At 48.8% G+C, this 27992-nt stretch overlaps 2 protein-coding genes across 4 annotated transcripts in view; one reads left to right on the plus strand and one right to left on the minus strand.

The window, feature by feature from the left end:
* Positions 1–6035, plus strand: part of LOC139057687 (uncharacterized) — a 40304-nt gene extending 34269 nt beyond the window's left edge. The window contains exon 5 of the mRNA XM_070536412.1: positions 5906–6035. The gene's annotated coding sequence lies outside the window, so the exon portion shown is untranslated. The remainder of the gene's footprint in view (positions 1–5905) is intronic.
* LOC139057688 (adenylate cyclase CyaB) overlaps positions 1–27992 on the minus strand; it is a 153206-nt gene that overhangs the window by 10536 nt on the left and 114678 nt on the right. For all 3 annotated transcript variants that reach the window (XM_070536413.1, XM_070536414.1, XM_070536415.1), the window contains exons 3-4: positions 11860–11970; positions 5957–6082 (exon numbers count right to left, since the gene is read on the minus strand). In XM_070536413.1, coding sequence (XP_070392514.1) covers positions 5957–6082; positions 11860–11970 — 237 coding nt within the window. The remainder of the gene's footprint in view (positions 1–5956; positions 6083–11859; positions 11971–27992) is intronic.

The following is a 27992-nucleotide window of genomic DNA, read 5'->3' on the forward strand; positions in this document are numbered from 1 at the left end:
AACTATTTGGTCAAGACCAAGAGCAAGCATAACATCAAGGATTCTATCGCTCGTATGCGATAATCGAAAAGATAGATTGTTCCAATTTAATAAAGGCAAATTAAAGGCACCCGTTACAATAACATTCTTATTTCGTAACAACAACAAACGGTCATACAATTTACTCAAAAAGCTTTCATCAGTGTCTGGAGCACGATAAACTGCACACAAATAAAACACCGTTTCCTTCACTTTGATTTTCAAAAAAAAAGGCTTTCATGCTCAGCAATCTGGCTTTCTACGTCAACATCGACAAAGGATTTAACAACCAGAGCAACACCACCCCCTCTAGATCCTCGGTCCCGCCGATATAACCGATAACCTGGTGGGACTATGTCATCGTCACTTCTTTGGTCGTGTAGCCAGGTTTTAGTTATGACACACACGTGCGGATCCAAAGAGCGCAAACAATCTTCAAGTTTATCTTTTTTGTTCACAATGCTTCTTGCATTGAAAGAAACTAACCGCACATCGGACGTATCGGGCCGTTAGCTTTCAAATAAGGATCTGGTGTTGCGCTCTATCAATGTTATAGAGTTTAGAGCAGCATCCCATTTATAGTACCTCCCATCGATCTTCAACTTGTCATAAACCAAGGAAATCTTACTTCCAGCCTTTTTTTAAAGTTTTGCACTTTGCCAAAGATGCTTTCGTTTGCACAACGTTTCCGCGCAGTAGTCATTATCGATTCTAATGTTTTTTCCCTTTAGTTGAGATACATTGCTCCAGACCGCTTGCTTTTCTCTATAGTCCTGAAAGTACATTATGACAGGGCGATTAGAAGAACTTTTCCCCAGTCTATGGATTCGAGCTACAGATGAACACTGCACTCCCAATTTAGCAGAAAAGAGATCATCGATAACTTTTCTGCGCAAGTCTGACTCTGATTCAATAGGATCGTCCTTTACGTCAAAAACCATTAAATTTGACCTCCGACTTCTATCTTCTAAATCATCGAGTCTGGCCTGATGCCGTGTAAGTGCATCCTGCACACCATTTAAAGCTATGCTTATGTTGTCAATCCCATCTGTTTTCTTCTGTAGATCTTTTATGTTTGCCTCTATCTGATTCAAGCGATCACCAAAGTTCCCCAGTGCCCTTTCCGTTGCCTCTAAACGAGACCTAATGTCTTTCTGCCCCTCAATGAGTCTCTGAAACATTTCATCAACTTTTCGGCCTGGATTCATTTCTATATCTCCACAAACAAGCAGCATACATGAGCAATAGCAGCTATAGCCACAGCCTAGACATGTGCGTGGGCACGGCAGGAGAACAAGAAACCTATCGTCAGATCGTATGGTGAACACATAACTAACCTGTACCAGGAAAAGACGTAGCATTTTGAGCACCTTGCCCACAGCGCTTTCGCCGTGCCCACTGAAGACGGACGGGTGTGGTGCCGAATTTATAGGGCCAAGGGCTGATGACGTCACGGTCGACGACGTCCGATATCCATGTACCTGTGGCGTCCCCACGGTGACGGCGCTGCCAGATGTGCTATCTTTGGTGACGAATTCTTCTGTTGAAACTTGATGAAGCTCGGCGATAGTCTGCGAAGATGCATGCGCACTTGACAGCAGCAGAACCTGTACCAGGAAAAGACGTAGCATTTTGAGCACCTTGCCCGCAGCGCTTTCGCCGTGCCCACTGAAGACGGACGGGTGTGGTGCCGAATTTATAGGGCCAAGGGCTGATGACGTCACGGTCGATGACGTCCGATATCCATGTACCTGTGGCGTCCCCACGGTGACGGCGCTGCCAGATGTGCTATCTTTGGTGACGAATTCTTCTGTTGAAACTTGATGAAGCTCGGCGATAGTCTGCGAAGATGCATGCGCACTTGACAGCAGCAGAACCTGTACCAGGAAAAGACGTAGCATTTTGAGCACCTTGCCCGCAGCGCTTTCACCGTGCCCACTGAAGACGGACGGGTGTGGTGCCGAATTTATAGGGCCGAGGGCTGATGACGTCACGGTCGATGACGTCCGATATCCATGTACCTGTGGCGTCCCCACGGTGACGGCGCTGCCAGATGTGCTATCTTTGGTGACGAATTCTTCTGTTGAAACTGGATGAAGCTCGGCGATAGTCTGCGAAGATGCATGCGCACTTGACAGCAGCAGGACCTGTGGCGTCCCCACGGTGACGGCGCTGCCAGATGTGCTATCTTTGGTGACGAATTCTTCTGTTGAAACTTGATGAAGCTCGGCGATAGTCTGCGAAGATGCATGCGCACTTGACAGCAGCAGAACCTGTACCAGGAAAAGACGTAGCATTTTGAGCACCTTGCCCGCAGCGCTTTCGCCGTGCCCACTGAAGACGGACGGGTGTGGTGCCGAATTTATAGGGCCAAGGGCTGATGACGTCACGGTCGATGACGTCCGATATCCATGTACCTGTGGCGTCCCCACGGTGACGGCGCTGCCAGATGTGCTATCTTTGGTGACGAATTCTTCTGTTGAAACTGGATGAAGCTCGGCGATAGTCTGCGAAGATGCATGCGCACTTGACAGCAGCAGGACCTGTGGCGTCCCCACGGTGACGGCGCTGCCAGATGTGCTATCTTTGGTGACGAATTCTTCTGTTGAAACTTGATGAAGCTCGGCGATAGTCTGCGAAGATGCATGCGCACTTGACAGCAGCAGGACCTGTACCAGGAAAAGACGTAGCATTTTGAGCCCCTTGCCCGCAGCGATTTCTCCGTGCCCACTATGCGCATGTAAAAGCGCGTGTAAAACTCTGCTATCCATGAAACAGCAGCAGTGTCCTTCGTACAGCGCTAGTTTCCCATCATCATCGTCACCAAGCGTGCCTCTCGTTATCACCACTGCCAACCCATGCAATTAAGCCAACCGGAGGACATAAGCGTTACCCAAACACCACCTGTCTGATGGCAAGCGTTGTGCTATTCATTGGCGCTCCCGAATGCGCTCCCTCTTGCCTGGTCGGGAAGTTTCCGTTTCATTGCACTACACGACTTGCGGAAGTATCCCCCGTCGACGGGATTTGAGCAGACTTTGCCCTCTTTCCTGTCACACTGAGTGCGCACTCCTAATATGTGCTCCTCAGTTAGGCGGGTTGGTGGGGCTGGAGAAGTAGCGCGGGTACTCCACAGCACCAAAAGTGGGCAAAATAAAGCGCATATAGCTGATTGGCAAATCGATTTCTTTTTCTCAATTAGCAACTACTTCAGGCATCACGTATGTAATGCAAGAGCACAGAAGCAAATTAAAAATTTGGAGGACGTTTAAGGGTCGCCTTAAGAGTGGATTGCGATAGCATTCAAAGATCTCTAACAGCTTCTCACTCTTCCCGGCAACTGCAGCGTATGTAACCATGATGTTTACTGGGAAACGCTCGCGGCGAAGCTCTGCACGAAGGCGGGCATTCTGGTAGAAACGCGGCCTCTTGCATGGGCCACGATGCGGCGAGGCGAGAGCCATCTGGCAGTCTTTCAGGAAGCGGACACGCCTCTCCGTGAACTCCGAGATATTTACGCACCAACGTGCGCAAATGGCGGACGCCGCCTCCGGTCTATGCATTGTAGAAATCCTGAAAAGGGGTTTTGAGTTCTCGCGTAACAAAATTATGTTTCCTCGTATATTCAAACTACAATCTGAGAGCTACATTATTTATTTATTTCATAATACCCCTAAAGGCCCCTGAAGGGGTATTACATAGGGGGTACAGATGCATGAAAAAAATGTGAGCTTTGCGCGTTACGGAAAAAAACAACTGAAGTACACAAAAGTTATACAAAATTTTTACAAAAGAAAGCACAAAAGTTATACAAAAGACTTACACGCAGATAATGTCTGTGATCTGCGTGTAAGACTTGGTTTAAGAATCTTCCACGTATTTTAGCTTGAGAAATTCAATTCCGTCAATTCTTTGCGTCAGATGGAAGGCCTGGCTATGTGTGTTTCAAAAATTGTTTGGCCGAAACGACGTCCGACGCGGAATGCGGACGCCGGATTTTCTGCAACACGGGCTCCTAACGCTATCGCGATGAAGCAGTTGCTCTCGGCAACGCGTCGTTGGCTCTTATGCGTGAAATTAAGCCTAGGTATACACGAGCGTTCTTCGACTGCGGCTGCCGAGAATCACACCGGCGACCCCGTGCTCAGCAGCAGAACGCCGCACGGTGGGAAAGTGCAGCCACGCGCAGCCTGGCGAAGAGCACATATGCCGTACAGGTGCAGAAACCATCGACGGTGATTGCCAATGCAAGCTGGGGGCCCGACGCTTCCGAAAAGCTATTCGCTTTGTTAAAGTGGCTATTCTACCACTCCAATTTCTTACGTACTCGCGATTTCGTGCACACTGGCGAACACCCCACACCCCTAGATGTGGGTGAGGTGCGCCTATGATGCTAAAAAAATCGTAATCGAGCCTTACAGCACAGCGGCCCAGTGCTCTAACCACTTGGCCACGATCGCAGGCATGGTTCTCTCGTTCCGAAGTCGCTCTTTTAAGTGCCTGGCGCGAGCGTCACCTGCCAGTTTCACGCATTCTTCCCTCACGACAGCCGGCGCTTCGAGACGCCGTGCTGCTTACGGGATGTGCCCGCTAAAACTATCAGATACAAGGAAAGAAAGCTGGTTTAACGAACTACTCGCTATAAAATTCCAGTAGACGCATGGCCTAGTAGCCGTCAGTACTGTTCAGCCAGGTAGAATTTACTTTCTGGATTGCTCATGGGTAGCTTCTGCAGCCTCATGCATTTTGGTTTCTTATGAGACTAACGTATACAAATTCCTTGTGAGTTCGTTACATGAGCGCGGTTGTTTTTCCTTCTCTGTCATAATCCTCCATCGAGTGACTAATGTCATGGTAAGGTTTGTAACGGCACACCTAAGACAAGGACAACAAAAGGAATAAAACGACGACACAGCGTTGTTGTCCTTCTGTTGGCCTTGTCTTGGGTGCGCTGTTACAAACCTTACCATGAATCCCAACCAACTGGCCCAACTTTCTGTTCTGACGGAGTGAGTAATGTGTTGTGCCATTTTGCTTACTTTTTATGTGGTCATTCGGTATTTCTCAGAACACAGTTAACGTACTGTAGCGCGGTACAAAAGGGGAATCAGACTCATGCAGTAGTTTCCAGTGGTGAAAGTAAAAGTTTTCTGCACTCGCGGTTCCCTTTTAGCATAATGCCTTTTATGAAAAACAATTTTTACGTCTGCACGCAGGTCCGCAGTAACCAGGAGTCTGCCCTTGTATACAGTCCTTCTGAGAAAGGAAAAAAAAAAGAGTGGGAATGGGGAACGACACGCAGCGGCTCATGCTATAGAAACTACTGAAATACATTTACATAAATCGTGACAACTTGTGCAGAGACAAAGCTTTTTGATTGCAGCAGAATACGAAGTTATTGTGAATCAAAGTAAACAGCGCCGCAGTACACGCTAAAGATAGATATAGACACGCTATTTTCTGTTTAGCATAACGTATCCTTTTGAACTTAAGGCAGTACGTTTATTATTATCGTTTGTTTTGAACACATATATACATTTAACAGGAAAGGGAAATCGAAGAGCAGGCTGGCAACTGCCACCAGAAGGGGAACAACGCCTACCTACTCTTCAGAAGGGAGGTGACAGCAACACAGAAATGGTAGATAGGAAGGAGGGGAGGAAAGATGGGAACGAAGAGCAACAGGATAAATCTCAGAAAACCGAAAGCACGCGTTTCGGGTCATCTTTTTCAGCTGTTATTTTTCTTATTGAGCAGATCGAGTTTTGCAATCTCTTGCTTGCGCTGGTGGTATTTTCATTGTATAAAGCACACTGACTGGTAATCAGTCAAAAAATTGGCAGATTGCCTACACAGCACTTTCATTGCTTTCCCTCTCGAACATCAGCTTCCCAAGCTGCCGGCTTTCCATACGCCAGCACAACGCAGACTGACCCACCTCGAGCTCGACGAAGTCTCCGAGAGCCTCGACGGTGTCCACGTGCACTCTCGTCTGGCCCACGAGGAAGAGGTCCCGCTTCTTGCTCACCACGCCGCGCACGCCCATGCTTCGCGACAGCAGCCTCTGTGCAGAAAGCCACAAAGCCACTGACGGTGGAAAGGAAAGAATAAAGGAGGCCTCAACAAGATGGCTTCTTTCGCGTTATGGCTCAGTTATGGCAAATCCTCTTCACGATGGTTTCGCAACATTCCGGTTTTGAGCATCGAAAGCAAAAGGAGACGCTTAAGCGAAAGAAAGCCGCATTCAGGGCCGAATGTAGCTATTCAACAGACACCTGTGTCTAGTAAGAGACAGAGAAAAAAAAACAGAAAAAAAAACACCCTGCACACCAAGTTTCTAACGAGGCTGAGATCTCCAATAGGCTCTAACGGTTTCATCCATTCAGAGGCACAAATTTTTACCGTCCTATCTGCAGTACGATTTATTTTACAAGCTATCATGGAATGCAACACGGTTCACCTTTCAAGCCCTGGGACATGCGGAAAATAAAGTAATTATATAAATATATTATGTCTCACTAGTTGCTTGTATAAGTATTTTGCGACTAGTCCACGAATTACACTGCAGGACTAAAAATCGCGCGAAACTAATTTCGGATGTCCCGAGCTTATGTGCAACCACATTTACGTGCAATTCGTGTTTATCCCTACAGGAAAATATCAAATAACAATAATTTAATTATTACTTTTAGACGAAAACAGAATAAATATCATCATGTGTGAGACAGCACGATGCACTTTTTATGAGTTGCCTTTCACTAAAATATCAGAAAGTCCAGAAAATTTTTCTATGGCAGAACGTGTCATTACCCATACGTCGCACTATCCACCTAATGTCATCATCGTCAAGCTGGACGTTTATTTATTTGTTTTCGATACCCTCAATCGCCGAGGCATTGTAGAGGGGAGTGGGTGACAGCATATAAAAAAAAGAAAAGAACAGAATGAAACGTGCAGCGTTATAGAGTATTAGCAAAAAGTTGTAAAAATGTTCGTATCCTAATTGTCCACAGTTTGAACTCTTGATGGCTGCCGTAAAATAATGCACAGCAGTTTGTGTACGCCCATAGTACGCTATACAATCACGACGTGCACATTTCGCACGCTTCCGCTGAGTTCATTTGACAGCCCTGGTATCACCATCGCCTTCCATAGTTGTCCACAAATCAAGCCCCAAAACACGCGTCTGTGTGGAACACCTCAAATACTATGCACTCTTGTTGGCGTCACTGTTACCATAGACAGCTGAACAATACCACCCCAGTATTCACGAGGTATGTTGATTGTAGGCTGCAGTAGTGTCAAGTCAACGCGCATCCACGCCAAATGTGTCCCTAGGAGTATTTTCCTGTTGGAAAATTGGCGCTAAAAACGTCAAGCTCATTAATTAGGCGTCCTTCAGGCATTCTCCCTGCAGCTTCATACGAAGAGTCAAGGGTGGCAGTCTCAGTGGCGATGTTATCTAACGACCTTGTCGACAACATCCAGGCACACAGTCAATTTCGACTCGACCCAGGAGCATCTCTATACGCCCGCACAGTTATGAAAGCGAAGAGATGAAATATCTCAGCAACAAGATGCCTACGCCATTACTTTATGATACCTACTGGCATTGCCTGCCATGTAACATACATGCTCGACGAGCGGTCCGTGTTCTGTTATGTTTGTGCCTTTGGATTTGCCTGACGGGAGGCCAGTGCTGTGGTGTGTCGACCGTGGACGCAGCATTCATCCCCACATGGTGCCCGCTTCGGCCACATGACGACTAAGTGCACGGCTTGGGTGTCCTCGCGGCTGCACGGCGTCAACGACGGAAGCGGCCGCCGGCTCACCAACTGCTATTCGGCCCGTCCTCGTGCGGACAGCAATGCACCCCACCCCCTCCTTTGTGCGGCGGCGCCCAGGGGCAACCCTTTTAGCGGCCACCCAAGCACTATGTTTCGACACCTTGCCTTGCAGATTGTTCCCTTTGTCGTATGCCGGGCCATTGAACTTGCCCAGCGCACCTTACCGACCGACCGCCAGATTGGCCTGACGGCGCAGCGCGCTGCCCGGAGGCGCCGGCCACTGAGAGCGCCGTTGGCACCACGGAGGCTGCCCGGACCCTCTCTCTCTCGAAATTGTTCGTCCTTAGGGACTATCTGGGGAATCTGGGGACGGGGAAGTGTTATTTAAGCAGCTTGAAGCTGCTCGGTTGGTCTCTCTCCTGTTAACCACGCCAACTTGTACACACTGTATAAAGAATTCTTCGCCGAGAAAGCTCTCCTCGACTCTGACTCTGCGTGAAGTGGGGTCAAGACCTCCTGCCGGCCACGCATACTTCGGCACACGCAACAGTTCCCATAACACAACGTCGTAATGTCCCGGGCTAGTTCGCCGTGCGGCTAATTATGCGCTCCACGCAGAGACGCCAAGTATACAGCCGCACGCATTCACGGTTTGACCGGTGGTCGGTTCGCAATACACCCTACAAGGTGTTTGAACCCGCCACCTCCCATCTTCGAAGCATCTTGTCACGAAGCTGCTTAAATTTGGCACTGTGCTCTCCACTCCTTTTTGCGATTTTCAGTGGAATGTTATTGAGAACCCCTATGGTAGTGACCATATGCCTGCTAACATTACAAGAACGTCTCCTTTTCTTACCATCCCACTGAGGCCACCCCGTTGGAAACTCCATCTAGCAGATTGGCCTCTCTTTACTGAAAAGGCCACTCTGGATAACATATCAGATGAGCTAACCATAGATGAAATGAATGATAAGATCACCGCCTGTATAGTCGCTGCAGCAGCAGAAAGAATCCCACAATCATCTGGCTTCCTAAAAAAAACCTAAAACCCTGGTGGACGAAAGAATGTACGCAAACAAAAAACTACAACACAAAGCGTGGGGTATCTTTAGGCGATACCCAACACAATATAATCTACTCTCTTTCAAAGAAGCAAAAGCGAAAGCCAGGCACACACGCAGAGAAGCCGAAAGACAGTCATGGAAAAATTATGTCTCGTCTATAAATAGCTCAATAACAGCCAAGCGAATGTGGGATCAGCTTCGCAAGTTTAGAGGCGATTACGCTTCTTACACAATCCCCATACTGTCACCTCCAGGCACACAAACAAATATAAAAGAACAAGCAGACATATTAGGGCAACATTTCCATGATATATCAAGCTCGAAAAACTACACTGCTGCATTTCTGAAACATAAGCAATCAGCAGAAAAACTAAAGCTTCCGACCACAGGAAGCTCAGAAAGACTGTATAATGCCGCTTTAACACTTCAATAAATCAACAGAGTACTTACTAGTGGCGAAAAAACAGCACCCGGTCCGGACAGGGTACACTATTCAATGCTAGCTCACCTATCCCCTAAAGCAGTTGAGACCTTGCTCCATTTCTTCAACATAATCTGGGAAACGGCAAAAATTCCCAAAGAGTGGAAGAAAGCTATCATAATCCCGTTCTTGAAAGCTGGAAAACCTCCCACAAATGCAACCAGTTATAGACCCATAGCACTCACAAGTTGTCTTGCAAAGTCCTATGAAGCCATTCTCAACATAAGGTTGACATACGTCCTTGAAACAAAGAACATGCTAGATAACCATCAGTGTGGATACAAGAAAGGTTGCTCCACAATAGACCACCTGGTCCGGCTAGAAGACGAGATACGTGCGGCCTTTCTACACCAGGAATATTGTCTCATAATCTTGAAAAGGCGTACGACACAACATGGAGGTTTGGTATCTTAAGGGACTTAGCAGATTTAGGAATTCGAAGTAGAATGCTGAAATGTCTAGCCGATTTCATGTCGGACCGAACATTCCAGGTGCGTTTAGGAACGGCACTGTCACGTGTATTCATTCAGAAAAATGGTGTGTCACAAGGATGCGTACTAAGCACAACACTCTTTATAGTAAAAATATATTCTGTTAACAAAGTCATTCCCCACTCTGTTATGCACTCCATGTACGTCGATGATCTGCAAATAGCGTGCCGCACCTCAAACTTACAAACATGTGAAAGGCAGCTCCAGATAACAATTAATAAACTAACCGAGTGGGCTGAGAAAAATGGCATCCGCTTCACTGCTCAAAAAACCGTTACAGTGCTATTCTCGCAAAAACGAGGATTGTACTTAGACCCGGTTCTAAAATTGAATGATGTCGCGCTGCCGGTAAAACAAGAATATCAATTCTTGGGAGTAATCTTTAAAAAAAAACTAAACTTCCTAGCCCACATTAAAACACTAAATATTAAGGCAAATAAAGCTTTGAATATTCTGAAAGTTTTATCTCATAAGCACTGGGGTTCCGACCGAACCTGTCTCTTACGTATTTACCGGTCTCTTGTGCGTAGCCTTTTAACTACGGCTCCGTGGTTTACGGCTCAGCCAGACAGTCCTACATCCCACGACTTGATCCAGTACATAACCTTGGACTGCGACTGGCTAATGGTGCCTACAAATCTTCACCTATTCAAAGTTTATACGTCGAGTGTAGTGAACCCTCTTTACAGCAGCGCAGAGGATTACTGACTTTTTCCTACGTACTAAGAATTCAGTCATCACCACAACACATATGCTACAACATCCTCACACACTGCAACTCACGCCTACACTATACAAATAAACCGAACATGATCAAACCGCTTGTCCTGCGATATGAGGAATATGTCCGGGATTATGACATTCCTTGCGAAGTCCTCGAGGTTGCCAGAACTCCACAGCGTTTGCCCCCATGGTACAATTTCACACAGTTGTGCGACTGGACATTAACACATTTAAAGAAAAGAAACACTCCATACTAACACATCATACAAGAATTCCGTGCCCTTCAGGACAAGCATCAAATTCACATGGAATTCTACACGGATGGCTCCAAAACAAAAGAACGCGTGGGTGTAGGGGCCGTAACAGAAAATTGGGAAACGAGTATCCGTCTACCAATACATGCTTCTGTTTTCACTGCTGAAGTTTATACTGTATGGGTTGTAGTTAAAACGATTATCACTGGCAAGCATAAAAACACAGTCATATACACTGATTCCTTAAGTACACTGACGGCTCTAAATCTGAAATCTGAGTGTGAATGCATGTTAGGGGACATACTAAACATGGTCGCGCTTAACAAATATGGGACATCAATCCACTTCTGCTGGGTACCAAGTGAGGCTGGGATACCGGGTAACGAAGCAGCCGATAGATGTGCATCGATGGCAGCATTCAAAGACATAATAAACACAACACTTCTATATAAAGATAGTATCCGTGCCATTAAGAAGGCCTTAACGTCAAAGTGGCAACACGAATGGGACCATTGTAGAGAAAAACTATATCTCACTAAACCCGTACTTGGTGAGTGGAAGTCGTGCAACTATCAGGAGCGCTTCTTTGAAGTAGTTCTATGCCGACTACGCATTGGGCACACACACCTCCAACACAATTATCCACTTACAAAAGAAGACGTGCCAACATGTGAAAAATGCCAAGAACAACTAACAGTCATAGATATACTACTCACATGCACACACATTGAAGTACAAAGACGAAACTTTTTGCACAACCTATATCAAATGCACATACATTTACATGCTGCTTAAATTTTAGGAGATGATTCGATAATCCCATTACCTCACCTGCGCAAATTCCTAGACGACACTGGCTTTTTAAACAAAATATAGATTAACACGGCCTTTCTCCTCTTAAATAGTGTTATAAAACACCTCATGTTTGGCGCAGCATAGCCTTAGCCGCTTTTGCGCTAACTAACTAACTAACAACGCCGTAATGTATCCATCGGCGTTAGGCAAAGGCTCCCCAGAAAGCTGCTGTTGCCACGAACTCACCTTCAGCAGGAGTGCCTCGTCAATGGTGGAGAACTGGAGAAAGTCGTAGTCGCTGCGCTTTGGTCCCTCCGTGTCAGGCCGGTCGTAGAAGTACAGCGTGGCGGTCTCCTTCTGCACAAGAGGACATCAGCACCGAGTGATTACCCTTTGGAGACGCCACATTCACCCATGAACAGCTTTTTATTTCTTTTTGCACCTTCAACATCTTCACAAACAGGCGGCAGCAAAACGTGATGAAAGATTTTGAGAAAGCTCGGATGTTTCTGTATCATAGTTTCCACAAGTGTGGAGCTATAACTTTAAAAAAAAATAATTCTGAGGTTGTTCGTGCAAAAAAGACGACCTACTTATGAAGCACGCCATAGCGGGAAACAACGGATTAATGTTGAATTGGATTATATTCTGAGGTTTTGCGGGCCAAAATCACGATTTGATTACGAGGCACACCGTAGAGGGAGACTCTGGATTCATTTTTACCGCCAGAAATTCTTTAACGTGCCCCCACTACATGGGACACAAGCGTTCTTGCATTTCGCCTCCATCGAAATGCGGCCGCCTTAGCCGGGTTAGATCCAGCGACCTCGTGCATAACAGCACAACACCACAGCCGCTAAACCACCGTGTCATGTCCCGATTAATTTTGACCACCTGATGTCCTTTAACGTGTACACAATGAGCGATACCAGTTTTCCCTTTAAGAAGGGAATAGGTTTAGGCATGTTGCCAATTCATCGTTATACAGAATACGCACTCTTAAAAAAAATTCTGGCTCTCCCGTAATCGAGAGCAGATGTAAGCAGGAAATGGTTACCGGCAAAGCATATTGGTTGGAGATTGTACTATCCACAATCTTAAAATGGGTGTAGTGCATGTTCATAACGGCACACCCCACCACATCACACCGCCCCACGCCGTATTGTGCACTGGTCCATATGGACGCAATAGTTTCCTGTCACAGACAAAACCTCATTGCAAGTATCGTCTCGGTCAAACGGCCATTCGCTGCGCGCCGGACGCTGCCGTAGGCGCCACGGAACTCGTGAACCACTGGCGTTGAATAGAGCATTCAGCCAAAAAAAAATAAACATGACAATCATGTGTATAGTGCCTGGTATCTATCTGCCTTCCGAACGTTGCTATTGCAAGTGACAAATAAGACTTCAGCGTGCTATAAGTTACAGCTTGAGTGATATCGTGAACAAACATTTTGAAGAACTCGAAAGCAGTTTTTTGTAACTTGTTTGGAAAGTAACTAGCGTATGTAATGCGATCTTGACTAGCTGCCCGATGTTATCGTTTGAGTGCCCGGATAAGACTGCTTTTTCCTCAAGGTCACATAAAGGTTGCCCACAACGGGAGCTAAAAGCATTTCATGCTTAAAATGTCGTGATATCCACAAACCAAATAATAACACACTAGTTGTGACAAAAAGCACTACCTTTTTAGGAAGTGCAGGTAGTGAAATTACAGTTAGTACTTTTCAGACCCTGCTGAAGCTAGGAAAAATCACTAACTTAACACCAACTCAGTAGTGCAGTTACTAATGCAACTGCAAAATAATTACGAACAATACAATGGAGCCCATTCGAGTGCCGCTTGCATTGTAAAATTACGTCGATGGTACTGTAGGCGCATAAGAAGCTATAATAATATTGTCACGTGGTAGTGACTCTGACGAACAGATTAGCAAAACTGTAAATGGCGAAACTAAACCTTTATTGGGCAAACGTGTGCCTTAAAGGAAAGTTCAAGCACAACGAAAGCACAACGATAGCGGCGAACACAGTAGGCAATTGTCGAAAATCTTATCAGAGGGTCAAGTGCGTTGGCTTTTATGCGTCAGTCGACGAATGTTCCAGTGTAATCGCTGGGACCCGCGTGCCTTCCAGAAAGTTCTACACCATCTGCATCGCGTGATATATATATATCAAAACGTTTATTTAAAGAAGAAAAAAAATGCAAAAAGCGAGTGGGTGGAGCCCCTAGTCCAGGGCCCCACTGGCTTGAGCGGTCCGCCGTGCTTGGTCGAGAAGCGCTAGTTGCATCTCCCGATCCTCGCTGGCGAGCCAAGTCTCCCACTGCTCCCTTCCGGAAAGTTTGCCGGCTATTTTTGGTATATTAATTTTGGGTGGCCTGTTCTGGCAGTCCCACGTAATGTGGGCGAGAGTTGGCCGGCCTCCGCACCAAGGACAGCGAGCGCTGTACAGCGTTGGGTGAATGGCATTTTTCAAATAAAGGTTTGGAAATGTGTGCGTCTGTATTCGGCGCCAGTCATAAGAGTCCTGCCTGGATAGGTCAGGGTGTGGTGGACTGTACTTTCTTCGCTCGCGCCGCTGGTGCTCAAGGATGTCTCGTGGTAAAAAGGGGTTTTCGTCAGAGTGGTCGGCCGCTCGGTTGACAAAAGCACGAGCTGCGCCGTCCGCTCTCTCATTGCCCTCGAGTCCTGCGTGACCCGGGCACCAGATGATCATGTGTTTCTGCGTTAGGTTGGATCCTAATAGGTGAGTGGTGCTGTGTGGTAGCCTCCCGGTGAGGAATAGTCTACATGCGACTTGGGAATCTGTAAGAGTTATCGACGATTGTCCCAGAGCGTCCTTAGTTTTAATAGCTAGCGCGATGGCTGAAGCTTCTGCGGTATTCGCAGATGCAACTCTAGCCGTGGCACAAGTCACAAGCCCTTGATTTGCGGCCGCTCCTACCACTGCAAGGGCGTATTTGTCAGCACCACATCGAGCGACATCTGTGTAGACTGTATCCGGGTTTCCATCGAATTGCTGCATTAACTTTCGAGCTCGAGCATTTCTACGTCCCTGGTGGTATTTTGGACTCATGTTCTTAGGGATTGGGGCTACTATGATCCTTTCACGAAGGACTCTGGCCAGAGATTCGAGTTCTTCTCCCGCATACTGTGGATGAGTAGGGTAACCCACGCGGCAAAGTAATTTTCTGCCAGAGGTGGTTAAGCTAAGCCGCTCCCGTTGAGATATGAGCGTCGCTGCCCGTAGCTCCTCGTAGTTATTGTGAATCCCGAGGGCCAGCAGGCGTTCAGTAGAGGTTCCCTGTGGTAGGCCGAGAGCCGCTTTGTACGACGTTCTAATCAACGCATCTAGGGCCTGGTTTCATCACGCGAGGCAATGGAACTGCATCGCGTGATGAAACCAGATTACACAAGGTGGGTGCACAACAGACAGCAGATAGAACCATTAATAACTTTCGAGAAACTTCCGATACATGTAGGCGCGTCTTGCGCTGTGCGATAACACTTGTGAGGCGGTGAAACGTGGTCACTCAATAAAGACAAACAGGTAGACGTGTCAATACCGCAACACAAAAGGACACTTACTGAACAAATGTAACCAAGCAACAAAAAGAAACAAAGTCCCAAAAAAAGTCCAAAGGTCAGCTACGCAAATTCCCATAGTTCAATAGCGCTTGTAGAATGGCTTGAGTCGCACAATGTGGGCTATTTCAGGTCTTGAGCGGCGCCGCTGTGATAGCGAAATGCCGTCTGGCACGACCTCATAGTCGAATGCACCAATGCGTTGGATGATCTTGTAAGGTCCGATATAGCGACGAAAAAGCTTCTCGCTAAGTCCTCGTCGGCGAATTGGGGTACAAACCCAAACACGGTCACCAGGCTGGTACTCACCGTAGCGTCGTCGAAGGTTGCAGTATCAGCTATCGGTCCTCTGCTGGTTCTTGATTTGCAGGCGGGCGAGCTTTCGGGCGTCTTCAGTGCGCTGGAGATAGGTGGCAACACCATGACTCTCTTCGTCGATGACGTGCGCAAGCATGGCGTCGAGAGTCGTCGTCGGAGTCCTGCCGTAAACCAGCTTAAATGGCGTGATCTGTGTTGTTTCCTGCACCGCAGAGTTGTAAGCGAAGGTTACGTACGGCAGGACGGCATCCCAAGTCTTCTGCTCGACGTAGACGTACACTGATAGCATGTCGGCGAGTGTCTTATTCAGGCGCTCCGTAGAACCATTAGTCTGCGGTTGGTTGGCAGTTGTCCTCCTGTGGCTTGTCTGCCTGTATTGCAGAACGACTTGCGTGAGCTCCGCTGTAAAGGCCGTTCCTCTGTCGGTGATGAGGACTTCTGGGGCGCCATGTCGCAGCAGGTTGTTCTCGACAAAGGATTTCGCCACTTCAGCTGCACTATCTTTCGGCAGAGCTTTCGTTTCAGCGAAACGGGTAAAGTAGTCCGTCGCCACGACGATACACTTATTTCCGGAGGTTGGCGTCGGGAAGGGTCCCAACAAGTTCATCCCGATCTGCTGAAATGGTCGGCAAGGAGGCACAATCGGCTATAGCAATCCCGCTGGCCTTGTGGGCGTTGTTTTGCGTCGCTGACAGTCTCGGCATGTCTTGTCGTAACGGGCAACATCGGTGGTCAGGTGCGGCCAGTAATGCTTTTCCTGTATTCTCGATAGTGTGCGGGAGGACCCGAGGTGCCCAGAGGTCGGATCATTATGTAGGGCGCCGCGCAGTACTTCTGGACGCAGCGCTGACGGAACAACAAGCAGGTAGTTGGCGCGGACTCGTTAAAAGTTATTTACGAGTAGATTGTTTTGAAGCAAGAACGAAGACCATCCTCGCCTAAATGCCCTAGGTACAACGTTGGTGTGCCCTTCCTAATACTCGACGAGGTTTTTTAACTACGCGTGTGCTCGTTGCTGTTCAGCGAAGTCTTCCGAACTTATTATTCCAAGGAAGACGTCGTCATCCTCGTCATCATGCGGCGGCGGGTCAATGGGGGCGCGTAATAGGCACTCACATTCAGTTTGTTTTCGTCCGGACTTATAAGTTACAGTGATGCCGTATTTTTGTAGTTTGAAGCTCCACCGCGCCAGCCGTCCTGAAGGATCCTTTCAGTTCGCTAGCCAACACAACGCGTTATGGTCGCTGACGACTTTGAATTGTCTGACATATAGGTAAAGGCGAAATTTTGCTTTAGCCCAAACGATGGCGAGGCATTCCTTTACGGTCGTAGAATGATTGCCTTCTGCTTTTGACAGCGACCAGCCAGCGTAAGCTATCACACGTTCAAATCCGTCTTTCCTTTGTCCAGGACGGCACCGAGGCCTAAGCTACTGGCGTCATTGTGGATTTCTGCATCGGCGTACTCGTGGAAGTGCGGAAGTACCGGTGGCGACTGCATGCGTCGTTTCAGTCCTTTAAGTGCGTCGGCCTGCGGCGTTTCCCACTTGATCTCGACATCACATTTTGTTAGATATGTCAACGGCTCAGCGTTGCGTGAAAAGTCCTTGACAAACGCCTGTAGTAGGCACATATGCTAAGGAATCTACGCACTGCCTTCTTGTCAATGGGCTGCGGGAACTTCGCGATGGCGGCTGTCTTGACCTTTCGAGAAACTTCCGATACATGCAGGCGCGTCCTGCGGTGTGCGAACATTTGTTAGGCGGTGAAACGTAGTCACTTGATAAAGATTAACAGGTATACGTGTCAATATGAAAAAGGATAAACGGCGTCCTTTCGCTATCTATTAAGCAGAATTGTTCGTGCAGGTAATACTTACCACGGTCATGACGGCCTAATGACTACGGGTAACAAAGTAATAGATAACTCCATTAAGCAACGCACGATAGGCAAGCTTCCTTTCTCGTCCTTGCTCACAGCGGTCTTCTTCAAAAGATCGCTCATACAGAACGATAAGGGTGCTACGCGACACGTACGCGAAGGCGAACTTCAAGAGTACTTAGAGAAGTCGTTTTAGGCAGCACATGTTGCAGCGTTGAACACCTATGTATTTGGATAAATAGTGTATCCTAATTCTTTGTATCCTAATTTCTACAGCCTGCACATATTTGTGCTACGACGTTGACGTAACTGTTAGTACAACATACAGAATAATGCTACAGCTTATATAAATTTCGCATAATAATGTCACAATCACAGCCTAATACAGACCATGCCCACATGAGGTAGCAGTAGATTAGTATTTACTTATTAAAATCTAAGAAATCTTTCTGACTATTAAGTGCAGCACTTACTAGGTTTACTAGCCACTGGCTAGTACAGAGCTAGTCAGATGGCAGTAAAATACATATGAATCTAGTTCACGCATGCATTTGCTACGTATTTACTAACTTTTTGTTTAAGAGTGCATCGCGCAACACGAACAAAGGACAGGTCGAGACAAGACAAGCACAGCAGTACATTTAGCCCCCATCGAAATGCTGCAGGCCCGGCCGAGATTTGATCCCACGACCTCGTGCTTAGCAGCGCAGCGGTACGTAACCGCTAAACTACCACGGCCGGCAAACAATAGCATAACTCTGTAAACTAGTCAAGATGTCACTGCGTTTCCATCGTCAAATTTGTTTGGGTTCTCCTGGTTTTCTCTGACTTTATGAAAGTTCTCAATCAAGTTATGACATCGGAGGTTCAGGCGCACGGAAAAATAGTTGGCTTCTAGATTGCTCAAGTTACTAGTCAGTCCATAATTTTGAAGTACTACCAGGCAGGATGACCTATCATATTTGACTGAACAATCTGTTTCGTGTTACTGCGACCAGGCCAGGCTCACAATCACAAAACAAGAAAAGGACCCCATTTCGCGCATTGCATAGGTTCAAGTTGAAAATTTCGCTCGTCTGGTGACAAGGCTAGTGAAATATCACTAATTTTACCATAATAACTTTTGGAACATTCTTTCCTGATTCAAAGCAATAAGGGCGAAGGTTTCCTGTAGTTTGCCTGAATTTTAGAGGACGGACATATTCCTTGCAAATTCCTGGCTATTAGAGTTCATGTATATAAACTGTACCTATGCCATGCATTGTATTCTGATGAAGGCCGGACCCCGGTGTAAACATTAATAAATCACTTCATACGTGCGTCTACGTCACTGTGCGCGTGCGTGTGTGTGCGTGCGTTATCGCACAGAGCAGGACGCGCCTAGATGTATCGGAAGTTTCTCGAAAGTTATCAATGGTTCTATCCGCTGTCTGTTGTCACCCAACTTTGTGCAATCTGATTCCATCGCGCGACGTTACATCGCGCGACGCGAATAATGTAGAACTTTCTGGAAGACACGCGGATCCCAGCGATTACTCTGGAACCTTCCGTGACTGACGTATAAAAGCCGACGCGCATGATCCGCTGATCAGATCTTGCCACTATTGAGAGATTGAGCCGCTATTGCGGATCTTTGAGTGTAGCCTGCTTTTCAGGGCACATGTTCGCCCGATAAAACGCCAGTTTTAGAGCGCAGCTCTTTGGCGTCCATTCCAGGGTTTCGCGTCGTCGTCGGCGTTGTCGTCGGCCTCGTAACCAGCTCCGCCCCCCTTTCATCCCCCCAGCGCTAGCAGCGACCGACTGATACCGCTGGATGCCGCTGACGCCGCTAGAGAGTCAAGATAACGTGACTGCATAGAACACTGTCGCCGCCATGCAGAAAGAGGAGGAAAGCGTTCCCCCCCCCCTGTTCTTGTGTGGCGGATAGGGTGCTCTTCAGTTGCCGACGCGCCGGTTATTTCACGTAGGCCCCGGCACGTCGACGAATACGTGACCACCTTCCCACGGCTAGACCTGGTTCTTAGCGCTGCGGAAGCGAGGGTATCATATTGTTTGTGTCGGCATCGGCGGCGTTGTCCCTGAAACCAACTCCGCAGCTGGGGTTGACTCACTGTCGGCGTCAGCGGCATCAGTCAGTCGCTGCTATCTCTTCCCTCCTCCCTTTATCGTGTTGTCCGCTTGCTGCGCGCGCTTCTGCCCCCATCGTTTGCCGCTGGGTGTACACGCCGCCACCCTCCCCCCTCTTCCTGCGAGTCTCCGGCTGTCAAAGCGCCGGCTCGAACTCCTCCAGTGCAACCCCTGTGCGGTGGCAATCAGAGAGCCAGATCGGTGGCGGCGGATCTGTATATGTGCACCGCCCGAGCCGAAATTGCCGCTGCCGTTCGCCCTGTGCGGTGGCAATCAGAGAGCCAGATCGGTGGCGGCGGATCTGTATATGTGCACCGCCCGAGCCGAAATTGCCGCTGCTGTTCGCCACTGCGAAATTATCTGCCAGTTCTTTCTGAGCCATGAGCGAGGCGACCGATGGAAGTCCTCCGTCTGCTGCTGCTGCTGCTGCTGCTGCTGCTGCTGCTGCTGCTGCTGCTGCTGCTGCTAAACGAGCTGCCAGAGCAGAGGCCCAGCGCCGTCGCCGTCAGAATCCAGAGGTGCGTGCCGCCGAAGCAGAAGCTTACCGTCGCCGCCGTCGAGATGATCCAGGAGTACGCGTCGCCGAAGCAGAGGCTAAGCGCCGCCGCCGAGAAGACCCTGCCGTTCGCGCCGCCGAAGCGGAGGCTCATCGCCGCCGTCGAGAGCAACCAGCAGTAAGCGAGGCTTAAGCAGAAGCTCATCGCCGCCGCCGAGAAGACCCTGCAGTTCGCGCCGCCGAAGCGGAGGCTTGACAACCTAACGAGGCACTTGTATAGATCTCGTCTTTGAGAATCAAGCATTGGTGTACCAAGTCGAACATATATCAGTCTATTTCTCCGACCACAAAGCTTCCTTCATGACTGTCAAGAACTGTTAGTGGAGCCTTTGTTAAAGGAATACGTGTGAAAAATAAAAAAACATTCTGTGATAGCGCATACATGTGTTGCTCGATTTCTTTGCCTCAATCTATCGAAAAGGTGAAACAGCTTATTTGCTGCGCTCAAATTTCGCATTAGGAAGTAACGTAATCGTCGGTAATTTTTTTTCATTGGAAGTTTTGCTGCCTTCTTCAACGTCACTACTACATTACAATGCAAACACACACACACACACACACACATATATATATATATATATATATATATATATATATATATATATATATATATATATATATATATATATATATACACAGTGATGTAGACGCGCGTATGAAGCGGTTTATTGACGTTTCGGCCGGGGTCCGGCCTTCATCAGATTCTGATGATTCTGATGAAGGCCGGACCCCGGCCGAAACGTCAATAAACCGCTTCATACGCGCGTCTACTTCACTGTGAATATTTACCCGGACCCAGAACTGCTTTTTTTCTGGTATATATATATATATATATATATATATATATATATATATATATATATATATATATATATATATATAGTCATATAATGAGAAGCCAACAGACACTGACACCAAGTACAACATAGTGGAAATTGCTTGTGCTTTATAAATAAAAATAAAGTAATGATGAATTAATGGAAATTAAAGTGGATGAAAAAACAACTTGCCGCAGGTGGGAACCGAACCCACAACCTTCGCATGTCGCGTGCGATGCTCTACCAATTGAGCTACCGCGGTGGCGTTTCCCCATCCACTTTCTTGGGTATTTATGTGTACTAGTAGAACCCTGGGAGTGTTAGCCAGCGCACCCACTCACAGACCTTGGCGGCGGACGTGGAACGTCTTTTTTGCCGCAGGCGTCACGAGAACGTGATCTTTTCGGGTGAAGGCAACTGGTCAATAAACCCACATATGCTACCTAAAGTCATCAATGTTGCCGGATTCGAGACCCTCGTTATGATATAAACGAGGGTCTCGTTTATATATATATATATATATATATATATATATATATATATATATATGTATATATATATATATATGTGTGTATATATATATATATATATATATATATATATATATATTGTCACGTGGTAGTGACGTTAAAGAACACAGTAGCAATACTGTGCACGACAAAACTAGCTTTTATTGGGTGAACCTATGCCCACAAAGACAGGGTACACTTAAAGCACAACGACAGCGGCGAACACAGTCAGCGATCGTCGAAAATCTGATCAGCGGGTCAAGCGCGTCGGCTTTTATAGATCAGTCGTCGAATGTTCCAGAGTAATCGTTGGGACCTGCGTGTCTTCCACAAAGTTCTACACTGCTCGCGTCACGCATACATGCAATCAGATTACACAAGTTGCGGGGAAAGACAGCGGATGGAACAATCGATAACATTCCAGAAACTTCTTTTACATGTAGGCGCGTCCTGCACTGGGCGATAACATTTGTTAGGTGCTGAGAAGTCGTCGCCTGATAAAGATAAAGAAGTACACGTGTCGTTACCCCCCTCTTAAAAAGCATCGTCCCGATGCTACAAATATAAGAGACCGAAACACAAAAGGACACTTATTAAACAAAAGTGACAATACAACGAAAAGAAACAAAGTCCAAAGGTCAGTTACGCGAAGACCCCTAGTTCATTAACACTGGTAGTACGGCTTGAGTTGCTCAACATGGACTATTCCAGGTCGTGAGCGGCGCCGCTGTGATAGCGAAATGCCGTCTGGCACAACCTAATAGTCCCGTTCGCCAATACGTTAGATGATCTTGTACTGTCCAAAATAGCGACGCAAAAGCTTCTCGCTCAGTCCTCGTCGGCGTATAGGGGTCCAAACGCAAACATGGTCTCCCGGCTGGTACTCGACGAGGCGTCGTCGGAGGTTGTAGTGTCGGCTGTCGGTACGCTGCGGGTTGTTGATCCGTAGGCGGGCGAGCTGTCGGGCATCTTAAGGCTCAACCAGACGTACACGTTCCGATGCGTCCGCACACGCCGCACTGACTCGACGTCGCGTCGCGCCCGACGGAGGAAGAGGGCGCGCACCCAAACGATGCACGAGTTGCCGCGCGTAGCCGCGCGTCTCGCCGCGGCGGCGCAGTGTTGCTAGCTTGCCATGTTCAAGGCAGTCTAGCCTTCGCTTAACGGACACGTTAAGCATGTGTGTTACATATTGCAAGAAAACACAATAAAAGCGGGGAAGGCGAAGCTAACTTCACCACAGACTTCACGACGCGCGCGTGGAGCCGGAGAGATTGCTCAAACACATCACGCTAGGCATCTCGGAGACGACGAGCGCGCCACCTGTCGCTGTCATGACAAAATGCCGCACCGCCATACGCGGCGCAGCCCAGCCGATGCTGACACCTCCCATTCTAGCCACCCTACCCGGGCTTGCCTGAACGTCGCGCGATGAGTCGTTCCAGAAGTGACGTTGGCTTGCCGTGGTCATGTGAGGTGCATCATGCTACTGACGCGAGCGGCAGCTTCCGGCGCGGGCGCGAAAAACCTAGCGGTTGTAGGTCTCGACGCCGCCGCGCGCCTACACGCGAAACAGCCTCCGCGCCTGACGCCGTACGCGCCCAGGCGTGGTGCAGCGCGTGCGGGCGCATTGGAACGCGACGTCTGGTTGAGCCTTTAGGCGCGCTGGAGATAGGTTGTGACGTCAAGATTCTCTTCGTCGGTGACGGGCGGCAGCATGGCGTCGAGCGTCGTCGTAGGGTTCCTGCCGCAAACCAGCTTAAACGGCACGATCTGTGTTGCCTCTTGCACCGCTGTGTTGTAAGCAAAGGTAACGTATGGCAGGACGGCGTGCCACGTCTTGTGCTCGATGTCGACGTACATTGCTAGCATGTCGGCGAGGGTCTTGTTCAGGCGCTCCGTGAGACAATTCGTCTGCGGGTGGCAGCCAGTGGTCCTCCGGTGGCTTGTATGGCTGTACTGCAGAATGGCTTGGGTGAACTCTGCTGTAAAAGCCCTTCCTCTGTCGGTGATGAGGACTTCTGGCCGCACCATGTCGCAGCAGGATGTTTTCGACGACAAATTTCGCCACTTCGGCTGCGCTGCCTTTCGGTAGAGCTTTAGTTTCAGCGACGCAGGTGAGATAGTCCGTCGCCACGACGATCCACTTCTTTCCGGATGTTGACACGACAAACGGTGCCAACAAATCCATCCCGATCTGCTGAAATGGTCGGCAAGTAGGTTTGATTGGCTGCAGTAATCCTGATGGCCTTGTCGATGGTATCTTGCGTCGCTGACGATCTCGGCATGTTTTGACGTAACGGGCGACGTCGGCGGTCATACGCGGCCAGTAATACCTTTCCTGTATCCTCGACAGCATTTGGGAGAATCCGAGGTGTCCAGCGGTTGGATCTTCATGTAGGGCGTATAGTAATTCTGGAAGCAGCACTGACCGAACAACTAGAAGGTAGCTGGCGCGGACTCGTGAGAAGTTCTTCTTTGCGAGCAGGTTGTTTTGTAATGTGAACGAAGACAATCCGCGCTTAAATGACCTAGGTACTACGTCGGTGTTCCCTTCCAAATACTCGACGAGGCCTTTTAGCTCCGGGTCTGTTCGTTGTTGTTTAGTGAAGTCTTCTGCGCTTATTATTCCGAGGAAGGCGTCGTCATCCTCGTCATCTTCCGGCGAGAGATCGATGGGGGCGCGTGATAGGCAGCCGGCGTCTGAGTGTTTTCGTCCAGACTTGTAGATTACCGTGACGTCATATTCTTGCAGGCTGAGGCTCCACCTCGCCAGCCGTCCTGAAGGGTTCATTAAGTTAGTAAGCCAACACAACGCGTGATGGTCGCTGACGACTTTGAATGGCCTGCCATAGAGTTAAAGTCGGAATTTCGCTGTGGTGCAAATTATGGCAAGGTATTCCTTTTCAGTCGTACAATAATTGCCTTCCGCTATTGACGGCGACCGGCTAGCATACGATATCACGCGTCCATGTCCGTCTTTCTTCTGGACTAGGACGGCACCGAGGCCTTGGCTACTGGCGTCAGTGTGGATTTCGGTATCGGCGTTTTCGTCGAAATGTGCAAGTACCGGCGGTGACTGCATGCGTCGTTTTAGTTCTTGAAATGCGTCGGCCTGCGGCGTTTGCCACTTCAACTCGACATCAGATTTGATTAGATGCGTTAGCGGCTCAGCGATGCGTGAAAAGTCCCTGGCAAAGCGCCTGTAGTAGGCACACATGCCAAGGAATCTACGCACTGCCTTCTTGTCGATGGGCTGCGGGAACATTGCGATGGCAGCTGTTTTCTGCGGGTCGGGGCGTATTCCGGATTTGCTGATGACGTGCTTACGAACAGAAGCTCATCGTAAGGGAAGCGGCACTTTCCTGGCTTCAGAGTGAGCCCTGATGATTTGATGGCCTCTAGTACTGTCGCAAGCCGCCTAAGGTCTTAGATCGTCGAAATTTCCGGCGAAGATGACGACGTCATCCAAGTAAACGACACAGGTCTGCCACTTCAATCCTGCTGACACCGTGTCCATGACGCGCTGGAACGTTGCAGGCGCCGAGCACAGTCCGAATGGCATGACCTAGAACTCGTAGAGGCCGTCTGGCGTGATGAATGCAGCCTTTTCGCGATCTCTCTCATCGACTTCTATTTGCCAGTAGCCAGACTTGAGCTCCATCGACGAGGTGTATTTATCGTTGCAGAGCCGATCCAATGCGTCGTCTATCCGTGGAAGGGGGTGTGGTATCCTGTGTTAACTTCTGGTTTCAGTTTTGGGTGTTTACATCAGGGCGCCACTCAGCGCCAAACGCTGCAAGTTGCCTCCTGCTTCCCCTCGGAGAAATAAAAGTGTATTCTTTGTCTGGTCCCCGACTGAAGCACTCCGGCTCTTTCTTGCGGCGCTGCGCGCCCCGGCCGTTTAGGCATCATGCCGTAAACCTTTCGTCCGGCCGCCCCGTCGAAGCTACAACAAACTGGCAACGAGGTAAACCGCTCACTTTTAGGCGTAGCATATTGCAATCACTCAGTTCCGCCCTTTGGCGCGGCCGCACAGCCACCATTGAGGGTATGAGCCATTGTTCATTGCTGCGCGTCTCATACGTGGGTCTATTCTCTTTTAAGTTTGCTATGTTTGTTATTAAGTTGCTTCTATTTTTATGCGTTGCATATTGCAATCACTCAGTTCAGCCCTTGAGCGCGGCCGGGCAGCCACCATTGACCTTTAGCGCAACCACGTGACGTGACGTCACGACAGCCGGAGGAAAAGCTGGGCCCCAACTCGCGCAATATGCAACGCATTCTTGGCTTAACCAAGCTAAGCCTGGCCATTTTTACGTGCCCTTGCTTTTCTACTTCTGCTGCTCTCCTGCTCCCGACATGTAAGACGTACGCTACGTCCACTTCGACGTCGTCCACCACAACTCCCCCGCCTTTGTTCTCCGTGCCCAGCGTGGCGTTAGCACCCCCCATGCCGCCTTCCCTTGCATTACTCGGTACTCCCTCGGTACCATGGCTCACAAGGAAACGTTCTTTTTGCACGTTTCTTCAGGCGACCGGATGCGAAGCATTACAAGACGAGAGGAAAAAAGCCATTTTACTGAGTAATTTAGGCTTTGAGGGGCAGCGTCTCTACTACGACCTCGCGTCGCAAACGGACCAGACGGCCGCTACGTTCGAAGACATTCTTCGCATCTTCGACCAGCACTATGAAGAAAGCTCCAATCCCCTGGTGCATCGCATTATCTTCCGGGACAGGAAGCAACTACCTGGGGAAACCTTCCGGGACTTCGTCACCGCGCTACAAAGGCTAGCGCCTGCTTGTACATTCGGCACTTGGAACGACGAGTCTCTTCGCGACCAAATCCTCCAAGGCGACGCATCAAAAAGAGTGCGAGAACGGCTGCTGTACGAAGGGTCGTCCCTCACGCTCAAGAAAGCCGAGGAAATCGGACGAAGCGTGGAGCAAGTTAACAAGGAAGTTCAAGTCTTCAGCAGCTCGTCTGTTCAACGCATCTCGACGCAACGCCAAGAAGGCGTCGCCAGCCATCTCCTTCCTCGCCCGGGCGCGCAAGATGGCGGTCCCCGCCCCCCTTCTCCCTCGACCCGGCGCCTTCAAGATGGCGATCAACGGCGTGGCGGACAGTAGCATCCTCGAGCGGCCGGCCAACGTGACGCCCGGCCCGAACTCTGCGAAGCCAGTCGAGAATTCGCACTCCATTGGTACCGATGTGGTTCACCTCACCACATCGCATCCGATCCAGCCTGTCCGGCAAAGCACGTTACCTGCCGTGCGTGCGGAAAAGTGGGACATTACGCTTCGGTTTGCCGTTCGAGGAACCGAACGCAGCGACAGCCTCGTGCTCGAACGCAGCTTGTTTCCGTTACCGCTGATACAGAATCAGCCTCTACAGTCCCGTTTGTGCTTACAATTCAAGCACCGAATTTCCGTCCGGCAACAATTCGCGCCGAAGTCCTCACTGCGAATACTACACTTAAGTTGCTCGTGGACACTGGAGCTACAGTGTCGCTGATGAACAGCTCCCTACACGAACAGCATTTCAAGGTTTTTCCATTATGTCCTTCGAGTCTTCGACTCAAGAATTTTTCGCAGCAAGAAATTCTGCATTCAGGACGTTTCTCCGTGCTCGTCAAGTATCGCAACAACGCTGCAGTAGTGACATTTCACGTCACGAACCAAGGCACTTCTCTTCTGAGCTTAGATGCCATTCAAGCTTTGAGAATTGACATTCAAGGTTCTTCGCTCACATGTCAAGTATCAGGACTTCCAGCTGACCCAAGCGTTCAGCCTCCGTTTCTTCCGCACAACGCTCCAACAGAGTTCACCCATCTGTTCTCAGAGCAATTGGGACTTGTAAAGGGCTTCGTCCACGACGTTCGTCTCACACCTTCAGTGCAACCAGTCTCAGCGAAACTACGTCCTCTACCTCGGGTTCTCCGGGAGCAAGTCTCCGCCGAGCTGCAACGCCTGGAATCAGCTAATGTCATCGAACGAGTCGCTGCGTCCGAGTGGATTTCTCCGCTCGTCGTCGTTCTAAAGAAGGACAATTCCATTCGACTTTGCGTCGATCTTCGAGACCCCAACAAGGCTATCATCATTGACGCCTTTCCACTACCGAGAGATGATGAACTGTTGCATCGACTCGCTGGTGCTACTGTCTTTAGTAAGTTGGACTTGCAGTCCGCTTATCATCAGGTTTTATTATCCGAGAAAAGCCGTGAGCTTACTACTTTTATAACTCATGACGGTCTCTTCCGCTTCAAGCGTGTGTGTTTCGGTTTGGCACCTGCGCCGTCCGCTTTCCAGCAGATCATGTCATCTGCTCTGAAAGACTGTCTCAAGTCAGGCTCAGGGTGAATGAGCCACCCATCAGTAATGTCCCAGGGGGCACACAGATGTTTGTTACTTTCTACATTTGTACTTTGTGAATTCTTTGTGTTATCGGTGTGTGCAAGGCTGCATCGCGTCGTCCGCCCAAGACGGGTACTGAAACTGCAGAACTGGAGTGCAACAACTCATATTCAGTTTTATAGTTGTGCGTTTTTAAATGGGGAAGCCAAAGATATCATTTTCTATTGTGT

This window comes from Dermacentor albipictus, chromosome 3 (assembly GCF_038994185.2).
Source record: "Dermacentor albipictus isolate Rhodes 1998 colony chromosome 3, USDA_Dalb.pri_finalv2, whole genome shotgun sequence".
Classification (NCBI taxonomy): Eukaryota; Metazoa; Arthropoda; class Arachnida; order Ixodida; family Ixodidae; genus Dermacentor; species Dermacentor albipictus.